Source organism: Mus caroli, chromosome 2, assembly GCF_900094665.2.
Source record: "Mus caroli chromosome 2, CAROLI_EIJ_v1.1, whole genome shotgun sequence".
NCBI classification, from domain to species: Eukaryota; Metazoa; Chordata; class Mammalia; order Rodentia; family Muridae; genus Mus; species Mus caroli.
Window position 1 is genome coordinate 40174571 of NC_034571.1, and position 26256 is coordinate 40200826.

Below are 26256 nucleotides of genomic sequence, written 5' to 3' on the forward strand. Positions count from 1 at the left end.
GTTGAATAGGTATGGAGAAAGTGGACAGCCTTGTCTAGTCCCTGATTTTAGAGGGATTGCTTCAAGCTTCTCACCATTTACTTTGATGTTGGCTAGAGATTTTCATTTACACCCGTTTATCTAATGGAGTTAATAAGTCATTTCCTCCACTATACCTTGGGATTTCAATATATTAAGAGTACAATATACACCAAATTATGAAAAGTTATAAAAAAAAGGCATACTATGAGAAAATGTAAACATATAAACTTTTTTACCCCCCTTTCAAATCAGACTATGAGATCCTAGAGGGGATTTTCTTCATTTGAATAGTTACAATACATTAATGAAGATCAGAGGCAGCTGGTAAACAACTTCATGTAAAGGGAAGAAACAGTGACTAAAAACATACTCAGAAAGAGGACTGGCTTAAGACATGGTATGTTCTTGACTCAGTGGACTTCATTCAGTCTTGTCTTACTAATAAAATTTACTTCATACTACATGATCTTATGATTCAATACTAATCAATTAATAGATTATTGTATTGGACTTCATTTGCAGAAAAATGTAAAACTTTACATTAATGTGGTTTATTTGTGTATCTCGAACCTTCCTGGTCCTGGCTCTTTGGAATAGTCATACTGTGAAGATGAGACAATAGCTGGAGGCTGAGGGAAAGAGGAGGTGGAAGAGGAGGAAACTGCCCCATGAGTATCAAGCATTTGACTCCGGAGCTAAGAACCAGGACCATGACAAGCTCACAGGAGTCACCACTACCAGGCCAGATGCTACTCAGCAGCTTTCCACACAACACTCCTGACCTAAATAACAGGGGAACCAGAATGGCTCTGCCTGCTAAAACCATGTTTCAGATTTTCAGCTTTCCTCAGACCTTTTTGGCTGCCTGAATGTCTCAGCTAAACTCCTTTGAAGCAAGAGTACCATATCTGTAATACGGGAGAAGACTCTTACATAAGGTCTTGGCTGCTTACACAAAAGAATATTTTGTTTAGAATTACCATTTGTGGGAAATTATGAAGTATACAAACACATTCCATTGACTTGATATTTAAAACATTTACTAAAATTAAAAAAAAATATCATCTCAAGGGCTAACAATGTGACCTTGTCATGAGAACTGGCTAACACTCAAACATGTGCATTGAAGAGTTCCTAGGCTTCTTAGTTCCTTTTATACACAAAACTAGATGCAGATGGTTCATAGAGCAAAATGACCTTTTAATTGTCTGAATAAGAATGAACATTTGAGATACAGCACACTCAATGTGTTCTTTGTATCCAAAAAGTATTTCAGAAACTCATTCTATATACAAACTCCTAAGAGAAGTCCCCGACTCTTATAATAAAATTTGCATAGCACTTTAGTACTTTCCCTCCAATTACCTGCTCCTATGGAAATCTTCATAAAAATTCATTGAAATAGAGTAGGTGGTTTTATTGTTTTTCCTTTCCCATGTCCTTTTTATTGCACAGTTGAGTTAGCTCATGTTCATCTGGAAAACTACAGAATCCAATTCTAATCTATTTTGATGATTTAAATTTCTGTAATCATACCTTCTCAACCTTGGTGCTGCTGATATTTTATTAGGTTGGATATGCTTATGTTGTTGGGTTGAGCTGTGTTTTGTAGTATGTTTGGCAGAATAACTAGTGTCCTATTTGGCAGGAGCTCATTCCTGCCCAACAGTTATGACAACAAAATGTGTGCACATTGCCAGATGTCCCCAGGGGAGGAGGGAAATCATTTCAGGTTGATAGTCTCTATAGGCTTTGTAAAATGCCAAAACACCTAGAATTTACCCTATTTCTTAGACCACTTCTACTTCATAGAGGCTCCCTCTTAGAGGATATGAATTACCAGATGTATTTTCAGACACCATCAGGTTGCTCCCAACCAGAATGCTGCAGTCAATGCCCACACATTTGTAATCTCTTTATTAACTAGGCTAGACTTATCCAGATGGGGATAGAGACGTAGAGAGGCATGGCTTTCTCTCTGAAGAGCTACAGATCATAGTATAAATTAATGAGTTCTGGTGAACCACCATGCAGTTTATAAAATTATTTCTGTTTCGTGGCTTTTGATAGAGAGCAGGGCTGGTTTTCCTTATGATTGGGCAGTGCCTTGACATTTTGGCCAACGAATGGAGTAGAGCCTGTGCTATTTATAAGCCAGTGCAGTTCCTTGGTGACACAGGTGTAAAGGAATTTTAATCCAGCAACATGGCTGCTCTGATAAGGGATCACATCCAAAGATCTACGTCTGTGTGATTGAGCTGGAATGCAGACATGCCCTTAAAACACAACATTAAGGTAAAATTAGTTTGTAGAAAGAGGCAGCCATGTTTGAAAGTGACATGTACCTGAGGGATAGATAAAGTGAATGAGAGAAAGATTTGACAGAACGAATCAGAGATAAGATATGCCCAACCAGAACAGAACAGGAAAGAGAAGCTATAAGAGCAGCACAGGGAGAGAGGGTGAGCCAGTTGGGAGACAATCATTGCAGTGTCAGTACAGTAGAGTTTCCTTGGCAGTTGTGGCAGTTGAGTTAGTGAGTTTATGCAGCTCATGAGGCTGTTGAAACCAGAGAATAAAAGGGAGACAGGAGATTAGAACAAATTGCCAGAGTTACTCTGAGGCCAAGCAGAGCAATTCAGTGAGAAGCCCAGAGAAGCCAGATGGAGTCAGTCAGCTTCGAGAGGGGTTTCAGCCAGAACAGATGAGTTGAACCAGCCATCCATAGTTCAGAAAGAGCTAGAAAAGGTGAGCTTATTCAGCTGTAAGTATCGATGACAACAATTACATCAGGCAAAGAAAAGTTAGTTTTACACATGGAGAGTGAGTTTTATAATTCTTCAAGTGACTGGTAGTGCTTAGGATGGCAGTTACTGTCTTTTTATCAGCCAGGGTCCTCACTGAATGACATGAGCAGTGCACTACACTCATCTGCATAAATATATGGTTTGAACAAGATATCCGTTTTGTGTTTTAAGCCACTGCATTTTAAGGTTTTATGTTCCTTAGTGTAGCCTAGGTTATTCAAATTTAAGAGCTGAGAGTTGAGAAGAACGTTAAAACTTACATTAAATCAAGGTCACTTCTGTTGAAACAAAAAACATAATACAAAATCACTTAGAATTTGTTCTACTTGGTGTTATTGTATACTGAAAAGACATCTTTTTTCATCCCTTAATTCTTTACGATTTTGTTTCAAAGTACATTTCGATAAGCCTGATAAGATACTGAAACTGTACTGTCTTGGACTGACAGACCTACTCCTTCATTTGAGTAGTACATAGAGAACATTGATGCCAAATGCTACATGGGATAATTTTTGAGTATTTTTTAATTGGATATTTTCTTTATTTACATTTCAAATGATATCCCCTTTACCAGCCCCCCTGAAGTCCCTATCCTATCTCCCCTTCCCCTGTTTCATGAGGGTGTTACCTCACCCACCCACCTACTCCCACCTCTCCACCCTGGCATTCCCCTACACTGGGGCATTGAGCCTTCATAGGACCAAGGGCTGCTCCTCCCATTGATGCTCAACAAGGCCATCCTTTGCTACATATGGGGCTGGAGTCATGGGTCCCTCCATGTGTACTCCTTGGTTGATGGTTTAGTCCCTGGGAGCTCTGGGGGTGTGTGTCTTGTTGGTTGATATTGTTGTTCTTCCTGGGTTACCTCACTCTGGATGATATCCTCCAGATCCATCCATTTGCCTAAGAATTTAATAAATTCATTGTTTTTAATAGCTGAGTAGTACTCCATTGTATAACTGCACCACCTTTTCTGTATCCATTCCTCTGTTGAGGGACATCTGGGTTCTTTCCAGTTTCTGGCTATTATAAGTAAGGCTGCTATGAACATAGTGGAGCACGTGTCCTTATTACATGTTGGAGCATTTTCTGGGTATATGCCCAGGAGTGGTATTTCTGGATCCTCAGGTAGTACTATGTCCAATTTTCTTAGGAACTAACTGATTTCCAGAGTGTTTGTACTAGCTTGCAATCCCACCAACAATGGAGGAGTGTTCCTCTTTCTCCACATCTTCACCAGCATCTGCTGTCACCTGAGTTTCTGATCTTAGCCATTCTGACTGGTGTGAGGTGGAATCTCAGGGAATCAGTTGTTTGATTTGCATTTTCCTGATGATTAAGGATGTTGAACATATTTTTAGGTGCTTCTTGATCATTGGAATTTCCTCACTTGAGAATTCTTTGTTTAGCTCTGTACCCCATTTGTAATAGGGTTAGTTGATTGTCTGGAGTCTAACTTCTTGAATTCTTTGTACATATTGGATATTAGCCCTCTATCAGATATAGGGTTGGTAAAGATCTTTTCCCAATCTGTTGGTTTTGTCCTATTGACAGTGTTCTTTGCCTTCAAGAAGCTTTGCAATTTTATGAGGTCCCATTTGTTGATTCTTGATCTTAGAGCATGAGCCATCAGTGTTCTGTTCAGGAATTTTCCCCCTTTGCCCATGTGTTCAAGGTTCTTCCCCACTTTCTCTTCTATTAGTTTCTGTGTATCTGGTTTTATGTGGAGGTCCTTGATCCACTTGGATTTGAGCTTTGTACAAGGAGATAAGAATGGATTAACTTGCATTCTTTTACATACTGACTGCCAGTTGAACCAGCACCATTTGTTGAAAATGCAGTCTTTTTTTTCCACTGGATGGTTTTAGCTCCTTTGTCAAAGACCATAGGTGTACGGGGTTCATTTCTCAGTCTTCAATTCTATTCCACTGCTCTTCCTGCCTCTTTTGTGGGATATTTTTTCCTACTTCATATTTGTTTTGACAATTTTTGTAATGAGGACACCTTAATATCTAAGGGGTGAAAAGTTATTTAGTTATTTTTCTTAACTATTTGCAAAAGGATTGTCAAAGACCATGGAACTGATTCACAGAAGTGGTCAGGATTTTCTACAATCATACCTCCTGTTGTTTTTTTTTTTTCACCCCTATAAATGGAGAGATGTCCTTGGATTTCCACAGAGAACACAACACTGGCCTTGGAGACTGCACAAAGTTTGTGTATTAGATTTTTACAATATAACTTCTCTGTGATCTTACTTTTTTCATAAATAGCCAATTGAATGCTGCCTGATTTGCATGGTTTATTGTGAAGACTAAGTCAAGCAATGGAGGAAGGGCAAAGACCAGTGCCTGGCACGTGCTGGATGATCAGGAAATGTTCAGTCTAGCAGTGAAAGTAGTGCTCCAGGAAGTGATCAATAAAGCAGCAAACCATGTTCAATCATCCTGTATGACTTGAAGTGCCTAATACAAAGGAGGTACTTAAAACAGGTGTGTTCACAATTGTAGAAATGCTCTTCTCCTGGCCTGGCCATTCCCGTGCCTACCCTTGCCCAGTGTACATAAGGAGGACTGCATAAGTCACCAACTACATTCATGCTTTTCCCTCTTTTGTCAAGACAAAACAAAAACAAAAAAGAACATAACAAATTATGAGTCACAGGGCTATGAAACATAATGAACCTTCTTAATTTGGTGACACTTCCCAAGAAAATGATTTTTATAAAATGATTTTCTGCTTGAAAATAACCAACAGTAGTGAAACCACACAAAATCATACTATAGTCTTAAAATTATCAAGAGAAATTTAGTATTAATAATAGTGTTTTGTTGGCACAAGTGTGTTCAGCATTGTTCCTTTCTTCTGTGTGTTGTGGACAGAAAAAGGTGGTGGGAATTTGGAGATATGTATGGTCTCCCTGTGTAGTCCAGGATGATTAAGAATTTGAGATCCTCTTCCTTTAACCATCTGAGTACCGGGATTACAAGTGTTCAGGACCCAACTGGTACAAAATCAAGTTGGAGAAAAACTACCTAATGTTCCTCTAGCATATAAACTCTGTCTTTCTTGGCTTTCTAATGCACTGAATGTTATATGGATGAGAAAAGACTGGGATGTAGTAGCCACCACACAAGTGTTTGTTAAAGAAACCAGGGGAATGGCAAGAAGGACAAGAGTTACAGCGAATGGCTTGTTAGGAAGCTTGTGGAATAAAGGCTGCAACCGTCAAAAGCTACAACCTGGAAAGCCAACGGAAGCAATATTCACTCCTTTAGTATTTCTGATTCCCTCATATGCAAGCTGAGGCATGGTGGCCATGAAGTGCTGATTCCCATTGGAAATGACTCATGGGCCAGTGTCTGAGACATAGAGCAGGCCAAGGTGGGAGGAGAAGGAAAGGAACATGTACACAGAAAACATGATATTCTTTCTTTTAGGTTCCCCAGTACTCTGCACTACATCCCAGCTGCCCGGTAGGGAGAGACAGTCTTGTCCATCTGTATTCTCTTACACAGCTCAGTAAGGGTGTGTTCATGAAAAGCCCAAGTGAACAGTAAGTTAGTATATGATTTTACTGAATGCTAAATACTTGGCCCCACAACTGTTCCACATGTCAATATTCTACAGTGCTTCATCAATGTGTTGGATATGAATAGTAGAGATCCTAAGGTATACAAAATATGCTAAGTAAGTAAGTAAAAATGTCACCTGCATCACAGAGGTGACTAAATGTACCCTGTAGTGATGCTGGCTTAGAAACCCCTTAGGCATTTCCTCTACCTTCTGTCAGTCCATCCATATGCATAGACGGTGGTACACACAAACTAAACTTTCCAACTATGAAAGTTGGCAAAGTTTTGTTCCTTCCTTCTGTACAATCTAAGTCATCAAATTCTTCTCTGCTTCCCTCTCTCACATAGTCCCTCCACTAATCTCTCTGCCACTGCTGCAGAATCACTCTGGTTTCACCAACAGAGACTTTCATACTGATTCTGCCTCATTATACCTCATTTACTTTGGTGATCAACATTCTCTGTGCCTTGACACTGCCCTGTCTGTGTAAGGCAGTGTGAACTTAGCAGGGTCTGCATGCAGAACCCCTCAGAGCAGTTCCCAGCACTTCTTATTGCAAGTTGCTTCCTCCTTTAAGTACAGTTTCTAGAATGGTTGCTTGGGTGTGCTTTTCCTGTCTTGGAACAATTTAATAAATCTTTTTATGTCTGGCTACTAGAATAGTGTTAGCTCTTAAAATACTAATCCACTGTTGACCCTCTAAGCTCCATGTGTCATTGCTCATACATAACTGTATCAGTTTGGTCCCTTCTCTATTTGCTGTATTTACACATGAATCTCTCGCCTTAACACAACTTTAAGTTCCTGGTTGGGAGGGAGCGCGTATACCTTTGCTTACTTATTTAGTAAGTGTTTACTGACCTCCAGCACTCCATTGGCCAGTGTTTCCAGTGAAAGAAATTACCAAGACAGGGACAGTCTCTAGCTTTATGTAACTTACATTCTAAAGTCTACTAATTATGTGCAAGCAGTGACTGGTGAAAAATACTATGAAACACCATGAAGAGAAACAGTGTGCTAGGAGAACATGGGCCAGCTTCATGAAAATGCTTCAGAGCCAAGACTGAGAGAAGCAGACAGAGGGCAACAGGCAGACGAGGTCCACAGAAGCTTGCTACCTAAGAGGACCAGAGAAAGGTCTGCTGTATACACTGCAGAAGCCAGAAGGCACGCCACGAGATGAGGCCACTGAGGACAGGCTGGCTGCAGTTCTTGGCTCTTAGCCATACTCAGGAAGCATGGTCTAAAGGAGAGTGCAGTGCAGGCAGCCTTTCAGTGACATACCACACTATAGCAAGAAACTGCTCAACCAGACTATGTTTGAACCTTTGTTGTTGCTGGCTGTTCAAACCAATCAACTACCCACCCACCCATCCACCAACAAGCAAATATGAATGCTTGTCATTTTACTGAGCCCAACACGGCAGGCTAGGGTCCAAGGTAAAGGAAATGACCCCGGACAGGCCCAGTGTAGTGTAAAAAATGAGAGGGTCTGCTGTTTGCAGCTTCCACATTAACTTCTCTTTAGCTCAATATAGAGGCACAGACCAATGAGCACACTGACATGGGCTGAGGCCCAACCACACCTTAAATTAGATGCCCACATGCTTTATGCAGGGTCCCTCACACATGGTAATGTATTTGGTCCACTAACAGCATGAGCAGGATGCAAACCAGTGACCCCAGGTGAGAGGTCGTACATCCAATTATAAACTTCCACTTTCTGTAAGTGTGAAGATGCCCACAGCAATATATTTTGTTTACAGAATTGTATAAACTACATTTGATAAAAGAGATGACTATTCTCAACTTAAATCAAAGAGTGCTTACTTAGGTATTTTTGTAATTGAATCTGAGTTTAATGCTGTCATATAATCTTGGTTAACAGAGCTCAGCTTGACTATTCTAACAAAGAAGAAATTAATTCTAAGTTGGAGTGCTCATGTCTTTATATAGAAACAAACCAAACAAATACATACACATTAGAAAATTCAAAATAGGTACCTGGTCTGTCTGTAAAAGTTTCTCCGAGGACAGAGACATGGAAGTTGAACTTTAACTCCTTTAGATTCATTAATATCTTTAAAAACGTCTCTGGATCTTTGTCATGCTCCCTGTAAATAAACAGAAAATACACTTAATATTACCTTGGGGTACATGGTAAGAAAAAATGTTTTGTTCACATGATGCCAGTTCCCATCAGGGTCTTTTGCTGGTGCAGGAAGCCCCTGAATTCAGAGGCTTTTCTTACCTCTCTGAACTATAACATCTCTAGACATACTCTAAGTATCAAACATAGTTCTAAGATATCTTAAGGATCTTATTGGAGGAGAAATCTGTCTTCTTTATGTATTATATATATAAATGTGAAATTTGCCAATTCTTGTATGAATTAAATAAGTGTGCCAGGTATACATATTAAAAAAAAACCCATATAGTATTTTTTCATCCAAATAGTTAAATTTCCACTTAGCACAGATTTATTTTTTTTAAGCGAAAAGAAAACAATCTTGTAAGGATTGCTCTCTCCTCATCACGAGGATGTAGGGAGCACAGTCTGCCTTTCTCCCATGGGCACCCAACAGCATTATGCTGACCAGGAACACACAATTTACAAAGGAGACTAGAGCTTCTTGCAGTAATCTCTCATTTTCAATAACTCAGTGAAGAATTATATCGCAATAAAAGGGATGGATAGGTCTGAATCTATGTATACTAATTATTGACTTAGAGTGAACACTAGTCAACATGTAAAAGAATCAGAAGAAAAAAAAATACTTTCATTTAGCCCGGTCATGGAAAAAAAATCAAATGTTTTTGGCTTGTTCAGTTTGTCAGTATTTTCTAATGACAGAATGAGAGGTTAAAAGACACTAGAATTAAAGAAAAGTATCCTTCAACAAATCCTATTTACATGGAATACAATTTTTAACATTATAAGGTGTGAATATTTCAGTATTTCTTGCATTTAATTACACTGTTTTAAATTATCTTATTCAGACAGATGTAGACCAGCTGTCTTTAAAATATTTGCTTATTTATAATTCAGAAATTTCATTTTTCATTACAGAAAATAGTTATATACCAGTAACTGAATTTCTCATTTACTAATTATATAAAATAAATCTGTAAAATTATTAAACTGCTATATGAAATATGAAAATTACATCATTCAGGGAGCCTCATGAAAAATGACATCTGTACCCCTTAATGTGTTAATTCACAATTCAGTCAATATTTTCAGTATCATGAATCGAAACAAACGCATCTTCTAATTAACATTTTAAAACAGCATTTATAATCTTATGAAACTCTAAGATTTTATAAAATTAGAGTTCGCAAACAATTTGTTTCAAGTGCTCTGCCTCTCAGCTTGATTTACTTCAAATAATAAAGGATGCAAAGGCAAAATGCTCATTGCTTTCTAAGATGATGTGTTATGCACATGTACCATGGGGGAAGTGTTTGGGTAGTTTTCATATATACTACTGCTGTGGGCAAGAACAAAGACTCCAAACAGCTTGAGAGGAACGAATATACAGTATGTTGTCTTCAACCATATCAATCAAATAACTGCCACCTTATCTGTAAGATGTTTTTCTAGTCTGATTCTCTTGGAGATACTTAGATGAAAGGGATGGAAACAATGGAGCATAATATAGTTTTAAGAGAGCAACACTGGAGGGAAATCTATCTACTTAGATCTAAATTCTCAATTTGGAGTTCTAGAAAAGTGGATATGGATCCCGGGTATATCATGTATTCTAAATATTGGCACGTGTGTGTGTGTGTGTGTGTGTGTGTGTGTGTATGTATGTGTGGTATGTGCATGGTAACATAAAAACAGACGTAGTGTTTAAGTGGGATGAGACTTAACTGGGTAAAGAGCATAGTTCCTAAAAGATTCCTATGTTTTTAAAGCAGCAGGATTTAGGAATGTTTAATTTTATTGCTTCTAACAAAGTAAATGCACTACAACTTACCATATACTTTAGATATTTTTCCTAGGTAGCCAAAAAGCTTTAATATTCAATAGTGATATGCATAAGAACACAAAAAATATTGGATTGATTCCCCTTTCATTTTGTTTAAGTCGCAATATACAGCTGACCATGAAGTATTTTACTTGTCTAAAGTTACCCCTCATAAATAGGGAAATGTTATACTCAAGTTCTTATAGAACATAGGGGAAACTGTTTGTTTTTGGAAACAGCCTATTAGCTTTCAGCCAATGAGGATTTTGGATGTTTTTAGCATTTCTACACTTGATGGTATCAGTAAAACTAGACTCACTGGAATTAAACACTGAGATGGAATTATTTTGGGAAGTATGGCGTGAAAATTCTAAGTACTGAGTGCTTTTGAAAACAGATAACCCCCCAAAAAACCCCACCCCCAAAACCCAAAAAAACCAACCCCTCCACCACCACAGGCACACACACACACACACACACACACACACACACACCCAAATGATTAAGTGATTACTAGAGATCACAAGCAGCAAGCAGGGTTCCTTAGCTGGGGAAGAGCTGTCTAGTGATGCCATGGGGCAGCTTGTCTTGTTCTGCAGTCCTTTTAGACAGATTGCCAGACAACAGGTGGTAGAGGCAGGCCAGTTGTTTGCATGCAGGCACTACTCTGGTGTCAAGAGTGTAGGAAAGGTGAGCTGCAACAAAATTGCTTTCTGAAATATGAGGGTAGGGAAGAGCAACACTTTTTAAAGCATTCTTTAACATATGTGCTTTACAGTATTTTATGTATACATTCAAAGACATATACACTATTGCTATAGTCTCAACAATTGGATTTATGTTGCTCAAAGCTTAAAATAATTAGTATGCTGGATAGTTTCCTGTCAATTTGATACCAGCTAAAATCATCTGAAAGGAGGGAGATTATATAAGATCAAGATATAGGCCAGCCTAAAAGGCATTTTCTTTCTTTCTTTTTTTCTTCGAGACAGAGTTTCTCTGTGTAGCCCTGGCTGTCCTGGAACTCACTCTGTAGACCAGACTGGCCTTGAACTCAAGAAATTTGCCTGCCTCTGCCTCCCAAGTGCTGGGATTAAAGGTGTGCACCACCACTTCCCTTCGAAATGCATTTTCTTAATTGGTGATTAATGGAGGAGGGTCAGCTCATTGTGGGTAGTGCTAACTCCTTTCTCTGAGAAAGCAGGTGGAGAAAACCACGGGGAGCAAGCCAATAAGCAGCACGCCTCCATGCTTCTGCACCAGCTCTTGCCCTGTTTGCATTCCTATCCTGACTTCCTTTGATGATGAACAATAACACTGTAGTGTAAGCCAAATAAACCCACTCCTCCACAAACTGCTTTTCGGTTATGGTATTTGGTCACGGTCACTGTAATAATAGAAACTCAAGACAATCAATTTACCTGAATTTCTTTTTTAATAATTTTCTTTTTGGTGAGATGGGAAATTGCATGACATTGAACTTTTAAAGAGTTTCACATACACTGATCATATCCTATGACAAGGTGTGAGCAATGATGGCACAGAAGAGCCTACTACTCTGTCATGCAAGGGATGAGCTGTAGACCTCCACTGGGACATGCAGTGGATGATATTAGTGAACCCATTTAGCAGAACATACTAGTCCTAAAATGGTTTCGAAGAAACCTAAATATGATATTCTCCTACATGAGGTTGCAACAGAAAGGATTTCATGGACAGTGATGGGTTTAATGATGGCACATCAGGTATCAGGATGAAGCACACTTTTAGCAAGAAACCAAAGTCTCCACCTCACATTTGTGTTCACTTGTTCTTGGTGGGAAATGTGAAAGTCTTTAGAGGGCAATTTGCTATTGGTCATAAGAAGCCTTAATGTGTGCACCACTTTTGCTTCAATAACTGTAGTTTATGAAAGTCAGCCTAAAGAGACACACAGACACTCTGCTATGATGTACTTACAACAGCATTACAACTTTGTAGCAATGTAAGATGGTGACAATTAAATATATTTTGATACATATGATACAATTTTAGCAGTCACAAAAAGTAATGTTGCATATGTATGATTCTGGACATGGAAAAAAAATCAGTATTAAGGAATCAATAGTTAGTACTTTTGAGTAAAAGGAGTCACAGAGAAGCACAAATTTTGTGACGTGCCAGTGAGGACAAATAGATCGGAGTGCCTGTAACTGAAACAAGGTTTCTCTCTAAACTGTCAGGTTTGTTTTGGCTTGGTTGCTATTTTGTTTTTTAATAGTCTTTGTTTGTGTAAATGATTTTGAATGTTTTAAAGATGTTTCCTAATATTCTACCACAATTCTGTGATCATGGGCTTTCTACTTAACTTGAACATTTTTGGCAGCTAGCTGTTTGATTTCATTTTTCCCCATGGGCCTCTAAGTTTGACGAATGCCAGTCAAGCAAGCTTCCTTTAACAAACAAGGCATTTCAGTCACTGTGCCAGGGCCCAGGGTTCTCAGTCATAGCCACCCTACCGTCTAGGTAAGGACAAACCATTCTGTTGGGGAATTCATCCTTCCACACCCTCACTATGGCAGCAGAGACCAGCAGGGAAACATTTCAGGCTTCCTGGAAGCAAAAGATATGGCAAGAACAGCTTTTATTCCCAAATATTATTCAGAACATTTGAAAAGCATAAAATGTTTCCATGTGTTTTTTCTTCCTATATCTGTCTCTCTCTCTGTTGCCTTTCCCGTCTCGTTCCTGAGAGCTAAATTTCTTCTTATTCCTCACTTAGCACTCATTCAGTAAATATTTATTGAAGATTTCTAAGTTCTCCATACTTGTCACTTATACTGTTACCATTTCCGATTTTCCCACATAACTGTGTGTATATATTGAGCAGTCTCCTTGATCTAGCTCCTGCCGGGCTTGGGGGAAACTGGCTCTTCTCAGGAGCATATACTCCTCTGCATCCAGAGCTCTGTGGGGAGAGCAGATGATGCCGGCTTTGCTCACTGTGTACCAAGTGCTGAGCTGAGCAATGGGGGACATTATTTGTGTTTGTTGATCTCTAGATCTCTTTCTGCGAAAACAGATTCCTTGTTTACTCCCTTGCAGTGGGTGAAGACCAGTTCTAGTCAGTGGACTACAAGCTGACGGACACATGTCAACTTCAGATAAACATCTGACAGCACTTCTAGAGAGCTTAGGAAACTTTGCAGAGACTGTGTGATAAGATAATTAGGTTCGGCATACAAAGGTAAGATGAGGTTTTTGTGTCTAAGTTATGCACACTAAGGGAGTAGTGAAGTGTTCCTTACTGTAGCATAATCTAGTTTAACTCAATCAGAGCATCATCTGTGACACAAAGTCAGCTGCTTGATAAATGCTCCGCATTCCTACTAAGCACGTGATCATAATCTTACTTAAGCTTCCCAACCAAGTAACCATCAAACATGGCCGTGCCAGCATCAGGGATCACATAGAAAACTTACATCAGAATTTACACACCGTCTTTGGTCATACCTTTTCTCTTCTTCATCTTTGACTCTGCGACTCTTTCTTCTTGCATAAACTGAGAGGAGGAAGAAAGCTGCTACCTTCAGCCCACAGTTGCCAGATCATTAAGCAACAGGCATTCCTTAGCTTCTGCTACTTTGGGGGCACAAACTCATTGGAGAAGGCAATCAGTGTGGACAAGCAATACATAATCAATTCTCCAATGAGACAGTTTCAAACATCTTTACCTTCCTGGGGCTTTCTTAACCTATCTCTATTTCATTACAGACTCAACCTCACAGGACATGAGCCTGTAATTTTAGCACTTGGGAGGCTAAGGCAGGAGAATCTCATGTTTGAGGAAGGCCTGGGCTAAATACTGAGATCCTATTCCAACAAAACAAGACAATGTCTCCATTAAAAATCAATCAGCCAACAAAACAACTAATTAACCAACTAACTGAAACCTCAAAACATTTCACACTTCAAATGCAGTGATGTGCTTCTTATTCAAACACAGGCTTCTATTTGCCTCCTAAGCTGGCTGTCCCTGCTGACTGGTCTGATAGGCTTTGTAAGACAGGTACTTTTTACTTGCTCTGCCCGATGTCAACAAGCAGTGTGCCTTCCCTTCTGTATATGCAGCTGTTGCTTAAGGATGATTTAGCCAGAGATCTTCACTACTGACCAATTTCTTCATTTCATTTCTTTTGTTCCTTCTTGCTTTGGCAATCTCAGTTTCTCTCTTTCCTCCTTCCCTCCCCTCTCTGACCCCCACTTCATCTGTCTTTTACTATGTAGACCTTCTAGTAATAGCTGTTTTTTTTAATACTCTCCCCCCTTTTATTTTTTAAGGCCCTTCCACATTGGTAATTGGAGGCTAGTCATAATACATTTTGCTTTCAGAGAGTGAATGGCAGTGTAGAGAGAAGTGGCTTTGTCACTGAGGGCCAGCAGGTCTCTCGCAAAGCCAGAACAAACCCAGCTTCTGTTGGCTACTATCTCGGTCAGTTTCCTCGATCAAGTTTTGATACTGCACAGAAGACAGACTCATTCTTTGGTTCCTGCTTTACTTCACTTAACAGAATGATCTCTAGTTTCAGCCATGTTATATAAATGACAGAATTTCATTCTTTTTCTGGCTGAAGAAGTAAGTATTCTACTGTATACACATACTTCATTTTCCTCATACATTTATGTGTTAGTAGACAGACATAGGCCAATTCCACATACTGACAGCTATGGATAGTGTTGTAATAAAGAAAGGGAAACAGTTGCCTCTGACATACTGGTTTTTGTTTGTTTGTTTGTTTGCTTTTTTTTCCCTTTAAAAGTCAACTAGTAGTATGGCAAATAGATTGAGTGAGTTCTTGATTTATTTGGCTGTTCTGTTTTAAGATAGGGTCTTGTCACAGCATAGCTGGCCTTGAACTGTTTGCTCTAGGCTGGCCTCAGAATCCTGATTGCCTTGTTTTAGTCTCACATGGGCAGGGAGTACAGTATGTTACCATGCCTGGCATTGTTTTCTTTTATATTATTTCTTTTATTGCTTGAGAATATAATTATAACATCTTCCCTTTCCCTTTCCTTCTTCTGAAGCTTCCCAAATACCTTTCTTTGCTCTCTTGAAAATTCATTGCCTCTTTTTCCATTAGTAGTTGTTACAAGTATACTCATAAATACGTAAGTACAACCTGCTCAGTATATAATGCTACTTGTATGTATGTTTTAGAGCTGATAGCCTATACATCATTTCTGTAATCTAACTTGCATCCCTACTGACAGTGTTCAGCACTAGTCTGTCTAAACACCCTTGACAACACTTATTAATACATTGCCCTTTGATACTAAGTATTTTTAGAATTTTAATCAATTTATCTCTTCTCCACTTTGTACCCAGAAGGCATTCAAGATGCTAAGTTGTTTCATGTTCATTGCTTCAAAGAGTTATGGACCAGGGAGAAATGCTGCCAACCTTTATAGTAGAGATCTCTTGGTTGTTCAAAAGCCAAATCCCCTGTAATGCCAAGTCCTATAGCAGGCAGAAGCATATATACAACATGATTATAGCACTTTGTGTTATAATCTGTGTCAGCTCTGGCAAAGGGATAATGGCTAAAACATTACAGAGCTGAGAGTCCAGGTTAATGTCTGGGAAAAAAGCAGGACTAGGGTGTTAAGGGGTAGAACACAAAGAACTATTCTCAACAATAAAAGAACTTCTGGGGAATCACCATCCCTGACCTCAAGCTGTACTACAGAGCAATTGTGATTAAAAACTGCATGGTATTGGTACAGTGACAGACAGGTATATCAATGGAATAGAATTGAAGACACAGAAATGAACCCACACACCTATGGTCACTTGATCTTTGACAAAGGAGCTAAAACCATCCAGTGGAAAAAAGACAGCATTTTCAACAAATGGTGCTGGTTCAACTGGCGGTTAGCATGGAGAAGAAGGCAGATCAATCCCTTCTTATCTGCTTGTACAAAGCTCAAGTTCAAGTGGATCAAGGACATCCACATAAAACCAGATATACTAAAACTAATAGAAGAGAAAGTGGGGAAGAGACTTGAGCACATGGGCACAGGGGAAAAATTTCTGAACAGAACACCAATGGCTCATGCTCTAAGAACAAGAATTGACAAATGGGACCTCATAAAATTGCAAAGCTTCTGTAAGGCAAAGGACACTGTCAATAGGACAAAATGGCAACCAACAGATTGGGGAAAGATCTTTACTAACCCTATATCTGATAGAGGGCTAATATCCAATATATATAAAGAATTCAAGAACTTAGACTCCAGAGAAACAAATAACTCTATATTAAAAAATGGGATACAGAGATAAACAAAGAATTCTCAACTGAGGAATACTGAATGTCTGAGAATAACTTAAAGAAATGTTCAACATCCTTAGTCATCAGGGAAATGCAAATCAAAAGAACCCTGTGATTCCACCTCACACCAGTCAGAATGGCTAAGATTAAAAAACTCAGGTGCCAGCAGATGCTGATGACGATGTGGAGAAAGAGGAACACTCCTTCATTGCTGGTGGGATTGCAAGCTGGTACAAACACTCTGGAAATTATTCTGGCAGTTCCTCAGAAATAGTACTCCCTGAGGACCCAGTAACACCACTCCTGAGCATATACCCAGAAGATGCTCCAACATGTAATAAGGACACACGCTCTACTACGTTCATAGCAGCCTTATTTATAATAGCCAGAAGCTGGAAAGATTGCACATGTCCCTCAACAGAGGAATGGATACAGAAAATGTACATTTATACAATGGAGAACTACTCTGCTATTTAAAACAATGAAATTATGAAATTCTTAGGCAAATGGATGGAACTAGGAATATCTTCCTGAGTGAGGTAACCCAATCACAAAAGAACACACATGGTATGCACTCACTGATAAGTAGATATTAGCCTCAAAGCTCAGAATACCCAAGATAAAATTCACAGACCACATGAAGCTCAAGAAGAAGGAAGACCGAAGTTTGGGTACTTTGGTCCTTCTTAGATGGGGCAACAAAATAACCATGGAAGGAGATACAGAAATGAAGTGTGAAACAAAGACCATTCAGAGACTGCCCTACCTAGGGATCCATTCCATACAAAGTCACCAAACCCAGACACTATTGTGGATGCCAACAAATGCTTGCTGACAGGTGCCTGATATAGCTGTTTCTTGAGAGGCTTTGCCAGTGCCTGAGAACTAGAGATGGATGGTCTCAGTCAACCATTGGACTGAGCATAGGGTCCCCAATGAAGGAACTAGAGAAAGTACCCAAGGAACTGAAGGGGTTTGCAGCCCCATAGGAGGAATAACAATATGAACCAACCAGTACCTCCAGAGCTCCCAGGGAATAAACCATCAACCAAAGAGTACACATGGTGGGACTCATGTCTCTAGCTGCATATGTAGCAGAGGATGGCCTAATAGGTCATCAATGGGAGGAGCAGCCCTTGGTCCTGTAAAGGCTCAATGCGCCAATGTAAGGGAATGCCAGGATCAGGAAGCTGGAGTGGGTGGGTTGGAGAGCAGGGGGAAGGGGAAGGGGATATGGGGTTTTTTGAAGGGAAACCAGAAAAGGGGATAACATTTGAAATGTAAATAAAGAAAATATCTAATAAAAATATCCAATAAACCGCCCTGGGGGGGAAGACAGAGATAGACAGATACACAGCCTTAATATATCTCCAAGTAATATTAATAGATATGTGTAATGAAATTTTAATACAGAAGTGTGGCTGTTCTGCAAGTGATCACTTCCAAAGACCTACTATGTCTGTGTGATCCAGCTGGAATAAAGACATGCCACATACCTTTAATCTCTCTGACTGGAATACACTCCTTTAGTATTCAACTTTAATTCCAAACAATGCCTAATTGAGGGGAAGACAAAGAGGCAGGTTTGACAGCATGAATCAGAGATAGCCTATGTCCAACTCCCATGAGAACTGACAGGAAAGAGAGGCAACTTAAGAGCAGCACAGGGAGAATGCGCTTCAATTGAGTTCAGGTAATGCAGTTGAGTTTCGTTCAGTGAAGCTGAGTCCGGGGCAGTGCAGTTGGTTGAGTGCAGAGGCAGTTGAAGCCAGAGAATAAGAAGAAGCCAGAATAATAGAACAAACTGTTACAGATAGAGGTCAAGCAGAGTGATCCAGTGAGTAGCTAAGAGAAGCCACACTGAATCAGTCAGCTTGGAGAGGAGTTTTAAAGTTGAGTTGAATCAGCTAGAGTTTAGAAAGCTAGAAAGTGTGAGCTTATTCAACAGTTAGCCAACTATATCTGAGATGACAATTACATCTGGTGAATCAATCATCATTTTGTTTTGTCAGTGTTGGCCTTGAGCGACTTCTGAGGCAAGCTGTACAATGCACGATCTCAGTGAATGTCAGGGGAAGGCCCACAAAGCTGCTTATACAACAGTGTACATGAGTAGTGCTCTGATTTGTGACTAGTAAATGGACGAGAGAGTCCTGGGCTACATGAGACATCTATTAACATACTGAAATATGCTACTGGAAAATTAAATTAAAAATAAAATTTGAATTCACAGATATCAGAGTTTCATGTTATTTGCATATTGACACTCTTGTTTATCTTTTCAGTCACAATGAGGTCCTGTCTTTCCACAAAGTACTATTCCTAAGTGACTCTTCACAGGTCAGCTTTTCTCCCAGTGGCAGCTGCATACCTCTCTTGACCTGGGTTTCTCTGAGCCCTTTTCCTGGATGAGAGTGCTTCCTAGTCTCCAGGTCTCTCTAGCTTACTATGTGTTGTTCTATCAGATACCTTTGCCAACTTAAAGGACATCCAAATTCTGTGTTGTCACTAAAGTCTAGCATCCTTGTTTGTGTTACATCTTCCTGCTCCTTCCATCTCACTGAACTATCCTCAATATCCCCCTTAGGTCTCTAATGATTTCCCTGAGAAGTCCCTGCAGCTAGAATCTTGACCACTCCCAGACTTTCTTTTATTTTCTGTGTGTCACATAAGTACTTTTTGTATAGCTGTTTGACTCGCAAGTTAGCTCTTTCTCTACAATATGGTCAGGAAGCTCAAGGACAAACATCCCACAACAAACTGGTCGGCCACAAGTCTCAATAACTGTATCAGCCTTCCGCCTGGAGGGTATTATTTCACCAGTCGTTGTCCCGTGCTGTTCCATCTCAATACCACAAGTATGGCTACTTCCTTAGATCTGGAAAGCTCTATACAATCAAATTTTTGTCTTCCCAGTTCCTAAGTCTTGTCATGTTTCCTCAAATGTAGTGACCAATCAGTTAGATTTTTCTTTGGGATTTACACATTATTTTGCTCTTAGTTGCATGCAGGGAATATGTTTGCAGCTGGCTGACAGTAATACAAAGAGCTAACACCACAGTGTCTGTCCCTTCCAGTTAGACATTTCTGCCAGCATCTAATCTAGGAAATTCTTTCACTGTCTTTGAGAATAATTCTTGAATAGAAATAATATGATTTCCTGTTTTACCCTGGCTTCCTGGCTTACAGTATACATAGTAACTATCTAAGTGATTCTCAACAGAGAAGATGGTGCTGAAAACATACAATGACAGGAACAAACAACCAACCTAAAAGCTTACTGTATGGTCTTAATAGTGAGAGAGTTCCATTCCATAGGAGCTTGAATTAGTGATCAAGGGATTGACTGAATTTAACCAGCATCAACAGGAAGAAAACAGACTAAACAATACACATGAATTTAAAGTCTTAGAGGGTAAGATGAGAGGATAAGATATGTGAGCCAACAGAATAAGATTCTATTATTTTTATATCTGCATGAACATCTATAATTAAATTTTCAATAAAAGAAAAGTGCATATTCATTGTAACAAAACAGAAATAATTCAGAGATACATGCCTCCCTTTCCTGGTCCCTCTGTACTGGACTTGCTAATACCAGCAGCTGTTCAGTGAGTTAGCTCAGACCCCTTCCTGTGCATACTCAAACATGCTTGCATAAAGGTATTTAATATCTACCCTTCTCATGTTATAAGATTAATGTCCATTATTCTGCACATTGCATTTTACTGTCTGTCTACACTAACACATAAAGCGTATCATATTTAAAAGTCATTATATAATATTTTAACTTTTCATTAGATAACTCTAATATATGACATTAAATTGCTTCTAGTTTTTAAATGTTCCAAGTAATAATGAAAGTAATACCTATTTATTATAGTTCTCAAAGTTCACTTTTCTCAAATTATGCATTTTCTACTACTCTACAAATGTGCAGCTGCAGGGCTCTTCACCTGGGACACTCTTGTACCATACTTGTCTACCTCTGGGACTTACTTTCTTGTAAGGTTATATCTCCTACGTTGTGAGTTCCTTAAGAGTAGGGGTCATGGCAATGCTACCATTATATTATCATTCACTGTCTAGCACAGTAGTTTGCACATTTTCGAGAAAGACAGTAGAGTGAATTGATTCCAAGTCTAGATTGATTCTCTGTAAGTCTAATCTTTATACCCCTCTCTACCTAGAGTAAGTGTTTTAGTGCTTCTAGAGCCAGATTCTCTGTACAATCTACATTTGGCTTTCCCAAGCACAGTTAGAATCCTTAAAAACAAACAAACACACACACACACACACACACGCGTATGCACAGACCCCTTAAAACCCATCACACTGCACTAATGATCAATCTTGACTCTAGAATCAGCAAGTCATCACTTACTCAATATTTTCTAGGCCATAAGAAAATTGACAACCAATCTTACTGATCAGTTTATTAATAATTAGGCTATCTTTTCTTTTATAGGAAACTTAAAGCCTGCTTGCTCATCTCCAAATGTATAGTAAATGTTTACCTCTGTACCTAAGGACACAGAGTTTCAGAGACTTTCTCTTCCAAGCTGCTTCTAAAATATGGCTACATTACATCATTCTCTTCAACATGGCACACCTTGTTTTTCTTTTCTAAAATGGCTATGGGCTAAATTCTACTAAGTTGAAATCAAGTTGGCCCATCAAGTATTCATGTGTTTCTTTGGCTCCCATTCCCTCTACTCTCTTTCCTCATTTCACGCTATGATATCTTGCATGCAGTTCTCACATCTGGAATAGACATTTTTGTTGTCTTCATCATCCTTGTCCACTGCTTCAGCTACCGACTTTGACTTTATTGTTTCTTGTATTTATCCAGAGAAATTCCCTCTCGTTCTTATTCCTGCACTAACAAGGATTTACTACAGATGATTTCATGAATGTGTCCTTTTATACTGCCCGCTACTTGTCTGTATGCAGTGCTCCTGTAATGGTTTGAAATCCCCACATATATAACGTATATAACATATATATGTTAGGCACTTCAAATAGAGTTTCAAATGAACAGATGAGTGATGGCTACACCCTGGCTGATGGTACTACCCGTGTACATATTTAATAGTTTGGAAAAACTAGTCTACCAAACAACAGGAAGGGTCATGGTTTTGCTTTTTTGTTTTGTTTTGTTTTAAATACACAATTAAACTTGGTTTGGAATTATTACATGCCTTGTGACAAACTGATTTCACCTTTTAATAACAAATTTTCATATTCACCTGAGAACATTTTATAATGATTGCAAAAACAAGGTCTTCAGTTATTTGGCGAAGATTCTTAATTTCAGGAGAAAACCCAGTCTAAAAATGTTCAAACAGAAATGGACAGGGTTCTAAATAATACAGAGGTGGATGCTTTCAGCCAACCATTGGACTGAGCATGGAGTCCCCAATGGAGGAGTTAGAAAAAGGACTGAAGTAGCTGAAGGGGTTTGCACTCCGTTAGGAAGAACAATATCAACCAACCAGACCTCCCAGAGCTCCCAAGGACTAAACCACTGATTAAAGAGTCCACATGGAGGGAACCATGGCTCCAGCTGCATACATAGCAGAGGATGGCCTTGTCTGACATAAATGGGAGGAGAGGCCCTTGGTCCTGTGAAGGCTTGATGCCCCTGTGTAAGGGAATGCCCGGGCGGGAAGGTAGGAGTGGGTGAGTGGGGGAAAATCCTCATAGAAGCAGGTGGAGGGGGGATGGAATAGGGGGTGTCTTGGGGGAGAGGCCTGGAAAGGGGACATTTGAAATGTAAATAAAGAAAATATCAAAAAAAAAAAAAAAAGAGTAAAAAAAAAGTCCCTCCAATTGGGACAAAATGCTAGAGCTCGACATTGCCTTTACCATTTTCCAGGTATAAAGACACGGCTTTGTTTCTTGGTTGATGGAGGTCTCACAGAAAGAGATGGCCTCCTGCACTTAGCACTGACTTCTGTAGGTAAAAAAGAAAGATGGTGAGCTTCATGACAGACCACTAAAAAATTACTTTAGAGATATACTTAAATCCCCCCCCAAAGAAAAGAAGAAGCTATTAAGAACTAATCAATCATAAATTCATGGATGATTATCATTCATTTTTAATCTAATTTTATGTGCGAGTGTACTGCACATGCAGCAGAGTGTGGGTGTGCATACCCATGGCCATGCTTGCCAAGCGCAGAGGAGGAACTCTGTGTCCTCCTCTATTACTCTCTGCCTCATGGCCTTGAGACAAGGTTGTTTACTGAACTGCAAGGTCACCATTCCAGTTAGGGACACTGGTCTGTGAGCACCCAGGGTGTACCTGGCTTTGTACCAAAATGCTGGGGTTATAGTCATGTGCAGGTATACCTAACTTTTTATGTGGGTATTGAGCTCTTCACGCTTACAAAACAAGCATTCTTACCCACTGAGCCATCTTCCCAGTCCCCAATTATCTTAAATGCACATTTTCATCAGATTTAAAGTTTGCAGCCCAGAAGAAAGCCATTTAAAGTCTTAGTTCTGATACTGAGTAGCAGCATTCCAGGACAAGCTGAAACTTAATTTTCTTCTCTGCAACAATATGTCTAAAATACTCAGTCCAAAGCTTCCTGAGGGCAATCAGGGAGATGATGTGTAAAGGGAGACTTCAGTGTGCCTGGTAAACAGTAAACACATTTAATAAGGACTGTCTACTGCTTTTATCAGCACTACTATCTTCATCACCTTCTTGTCAGCCGTTAGTTAGAAACTGGAAAGTTAAAGATCTTGTAGTTAAGTTTACTAATCATCATACTGGAGAAATCTTGTTTGCTATATTTTTAATCGATTATTAATACTATGTATATGTAATGCTACTTATAATAAAACATGGAAACATAATAAAACATGGAAGAAGAACTGAAAACATCCATCTAAAGTACCAGCCTGCTCTGTCTGAAACTAAGAGTCATAACTCTTATGAAAATAACTCAAAATGTGATTTTCAATATGAAAATGCAAATAAAGTAAAACTTGTGCTTGTGTATAAGGCATGAGTTCACACCTAAATGTTCTTCTCGAGACTGTATGGTAATCCTGTCAAATGGTAGCACAAGTGCAGGCATTCATGCCACTATTAGCCCAGTCACCTTCACATCAGTAATTGACAACTAACCCAAACACCAAATTTCACTTAACTGTCTGATTCCTTTCTGGGTACTATTCAGACACTCTCAAGCCTCCCCATGGCTCTGTGACACCTTACCAATCTCTATAATATCTGTAAGTCAAGCTTAGGGAGTAGATCGTCATGTCTTCCCTTTTCTTCTTCGGAGCTATCCAAGACAGTAAGCAGAACTGAAAACAATGTACAAACACCATGCATGGGAAGATATAAGCCTGGGAAACTACACAAGAGCTGACGAGGCTGCTTAGAGATGAGATCACGTGAGTACAGGTGAGAATGAGAGCCCATGCCTCTCCAAGGGGAATGGAGAAAGGGATCTTGGGAGGAGAAGGAGTCCTAGACATGGGGATAAGTAGAATATAGGTAAAAGGACAAGTGGGGAAAGATACCTGGGCATTGTAAATAGGGAAGGATGAATAACACTAAAGATGTTGGAAACATTTTATCCTTCCTTAAAAATGCTGCAAGTGTATGTAAGTATGTAAGTATGTATGTATGTGTATATATAGAGAATGAAGCCATCCCATTTGGGGTGATAAAGCTCCTAAGAACCGCAGACTAACAAAATGCCTAGCACCAAGCGTAGGAAGTCTTTCTTCCAGATGTTGGTCATGGAGGCCTAGAGACTCTCAGAACAGTATAGACTGTTGCTGTTGCCCCTGGTCGCTTCCTAGAACTTGAAGGTAAGATCCTATTGGTGAAGATACCGTATACTTTGGACTTGAAAAGGTGGTCTAGAAGCCTTCTTCCTAAAGACTAGCTTTTATAGTATGGGAAGATGCCATGCAAGTAGCCAAGGGAGAAAAGTAATCAACAGTTCTACCCAGATGTGAAGCCTACAAACCTTATTAGCAACCAGAACGGCAAGGTATTCCTAAAGATGTCATGGTGGCACTTCCATCCTCAGAGTAACCAACAGCCATCTAATTGGACGTTAGGATTGCTCTACAGGAGGGAATTCATGCTAAGTACTATAAATTTAGTCCAACACTGTAAGACTCTAGAAGAAAACCTACTACTGCCACTTTCTTAAGCTCCTATGTTCTGCAACTGAATTTTCAATACTTATCCTGGTATTTACAGATAAGCGTAGCTTTCCCTCTTCATCAAAGAAGCTACTTTTTGCAGCAGATGGAGACCAATCATAAATTCACAACTAATCAAAATGTAAACACCAACTGACCCAGGCTTAGTCTACACATCTACAATACAACTCCTACACTCCTTAAGGGGTAGGGAACATTGCAGTAGAATGGTAGAAAGACTATTAGGGTCAGAGGACCAGGGCATCTGCTACTAAGTAGTGACTTCTCTATGTGATAGGATGGCTATACTCAAGAAATCACAACAATATGACCAACGTAATAAGACCAGCACAATGACAATACCAGTTGGCTTGCCCTGGTGGATGGGGAGATTTCATAAACTTACATCTTGCATCATAAAGGGAAACAAAACCTTTGCAGTTTGAACACAGATTCACATTCAGATCAGTTCTCTGCTATTTCTTGCAACGTGAATGACTCAGGAGCTAGGAATCATACGGGCATCCTTTCTTCAAGGCTGCTCATATCCTCTAGGAAGTCTTGACTAACTTTTCCTGGGAAAAGTAGTAGCTTTTCCTCTTGGCGTTTCACATATTTTGTATTGAGATACTCTTGGAGTTCTCTGGGGCAGGTAGTAAAAAAGAAACACATGTAGAAGGGTATTAGAAGTATAATCACATTTTCTGTATCCATTACTTTTTGAATGACATTTGGGTTCTTTCCAGCTTCTGGCTATTATAAATAAGGCAGCTACAAACACAGTGGAGCATGTGTCCTTGTTACATGTTGGAGCATCTTTTGAGTATAGGTCCACGAGAGGTATAGCTGGGTCCTCAGGTAGTACTATGTCCAATTTTCTGAGGAACCGCCAGACTGATTTCCAGAGTGGTTGTACAAGCTTGCAATCCCACCAGCAATAGAGAAGTGTTCCTCTTTCTCCACACCCTCGCCAGCATCTGCTGTCACCTGAATTCTTTTTTTTCCCCACATTTTTTTATTAGATATTTTCTTCATTTACATTTCAAACACTATCCCAAAAGTCCCCTATACACTCCCCCTGCCCTGCTCCCCTACCCACCCACTCCCACTTCTTGGCCCTGGCATTCTCCTGTACTGAGGCATATAAAGTTTGCTAGACCAAGGGGCCTCTCATCCCAGTGATGGCCAACTAGGCCATCTTCCGATACATCTGCAGCTAGAGACATGAGCTCTGGGGGTACTGGTTAGTTCATATTGTTGTTCCACCTATAGGGTTGCAGACCCCTTCAGCTCTTGGGTACTTTCTCTAGCTCCTATACTGGGGGTCCTGTGTTCCATCCCATAGAAGACGGTGAGTATCCACTTCTGTATTTGCCAGGCACTGGCAAAGCC

The 26256-nt window shown here is 39.6% G+C and overlaps 1 protein-coding gene across 14 annotated transcripts in view; it reads right to left on the bottom strand.

Annotated features, from left to right (window-relative positions):
* Positions 1–26256, bottom strand: part of Gtdc1 (glycosyltransferase like domain containing 1) — a 365277-nt gene that overhangs the window by 20180 nt on the left and 318841 nt on the right. For all 14 annotated transcript variants that reach the window (XM_029469968.1, XM_029469955.1, XM_029469956.1 and 11 more), the window contains one exon: positions 8409–8518. In XM_029469968.1, coding sequence (XP_029325828.1) covers positions 8409–8518 — 110 coding nt within the window. The remainder of the gene's footprint in view (positions 1–8408; positions 8519–26256) is intronic.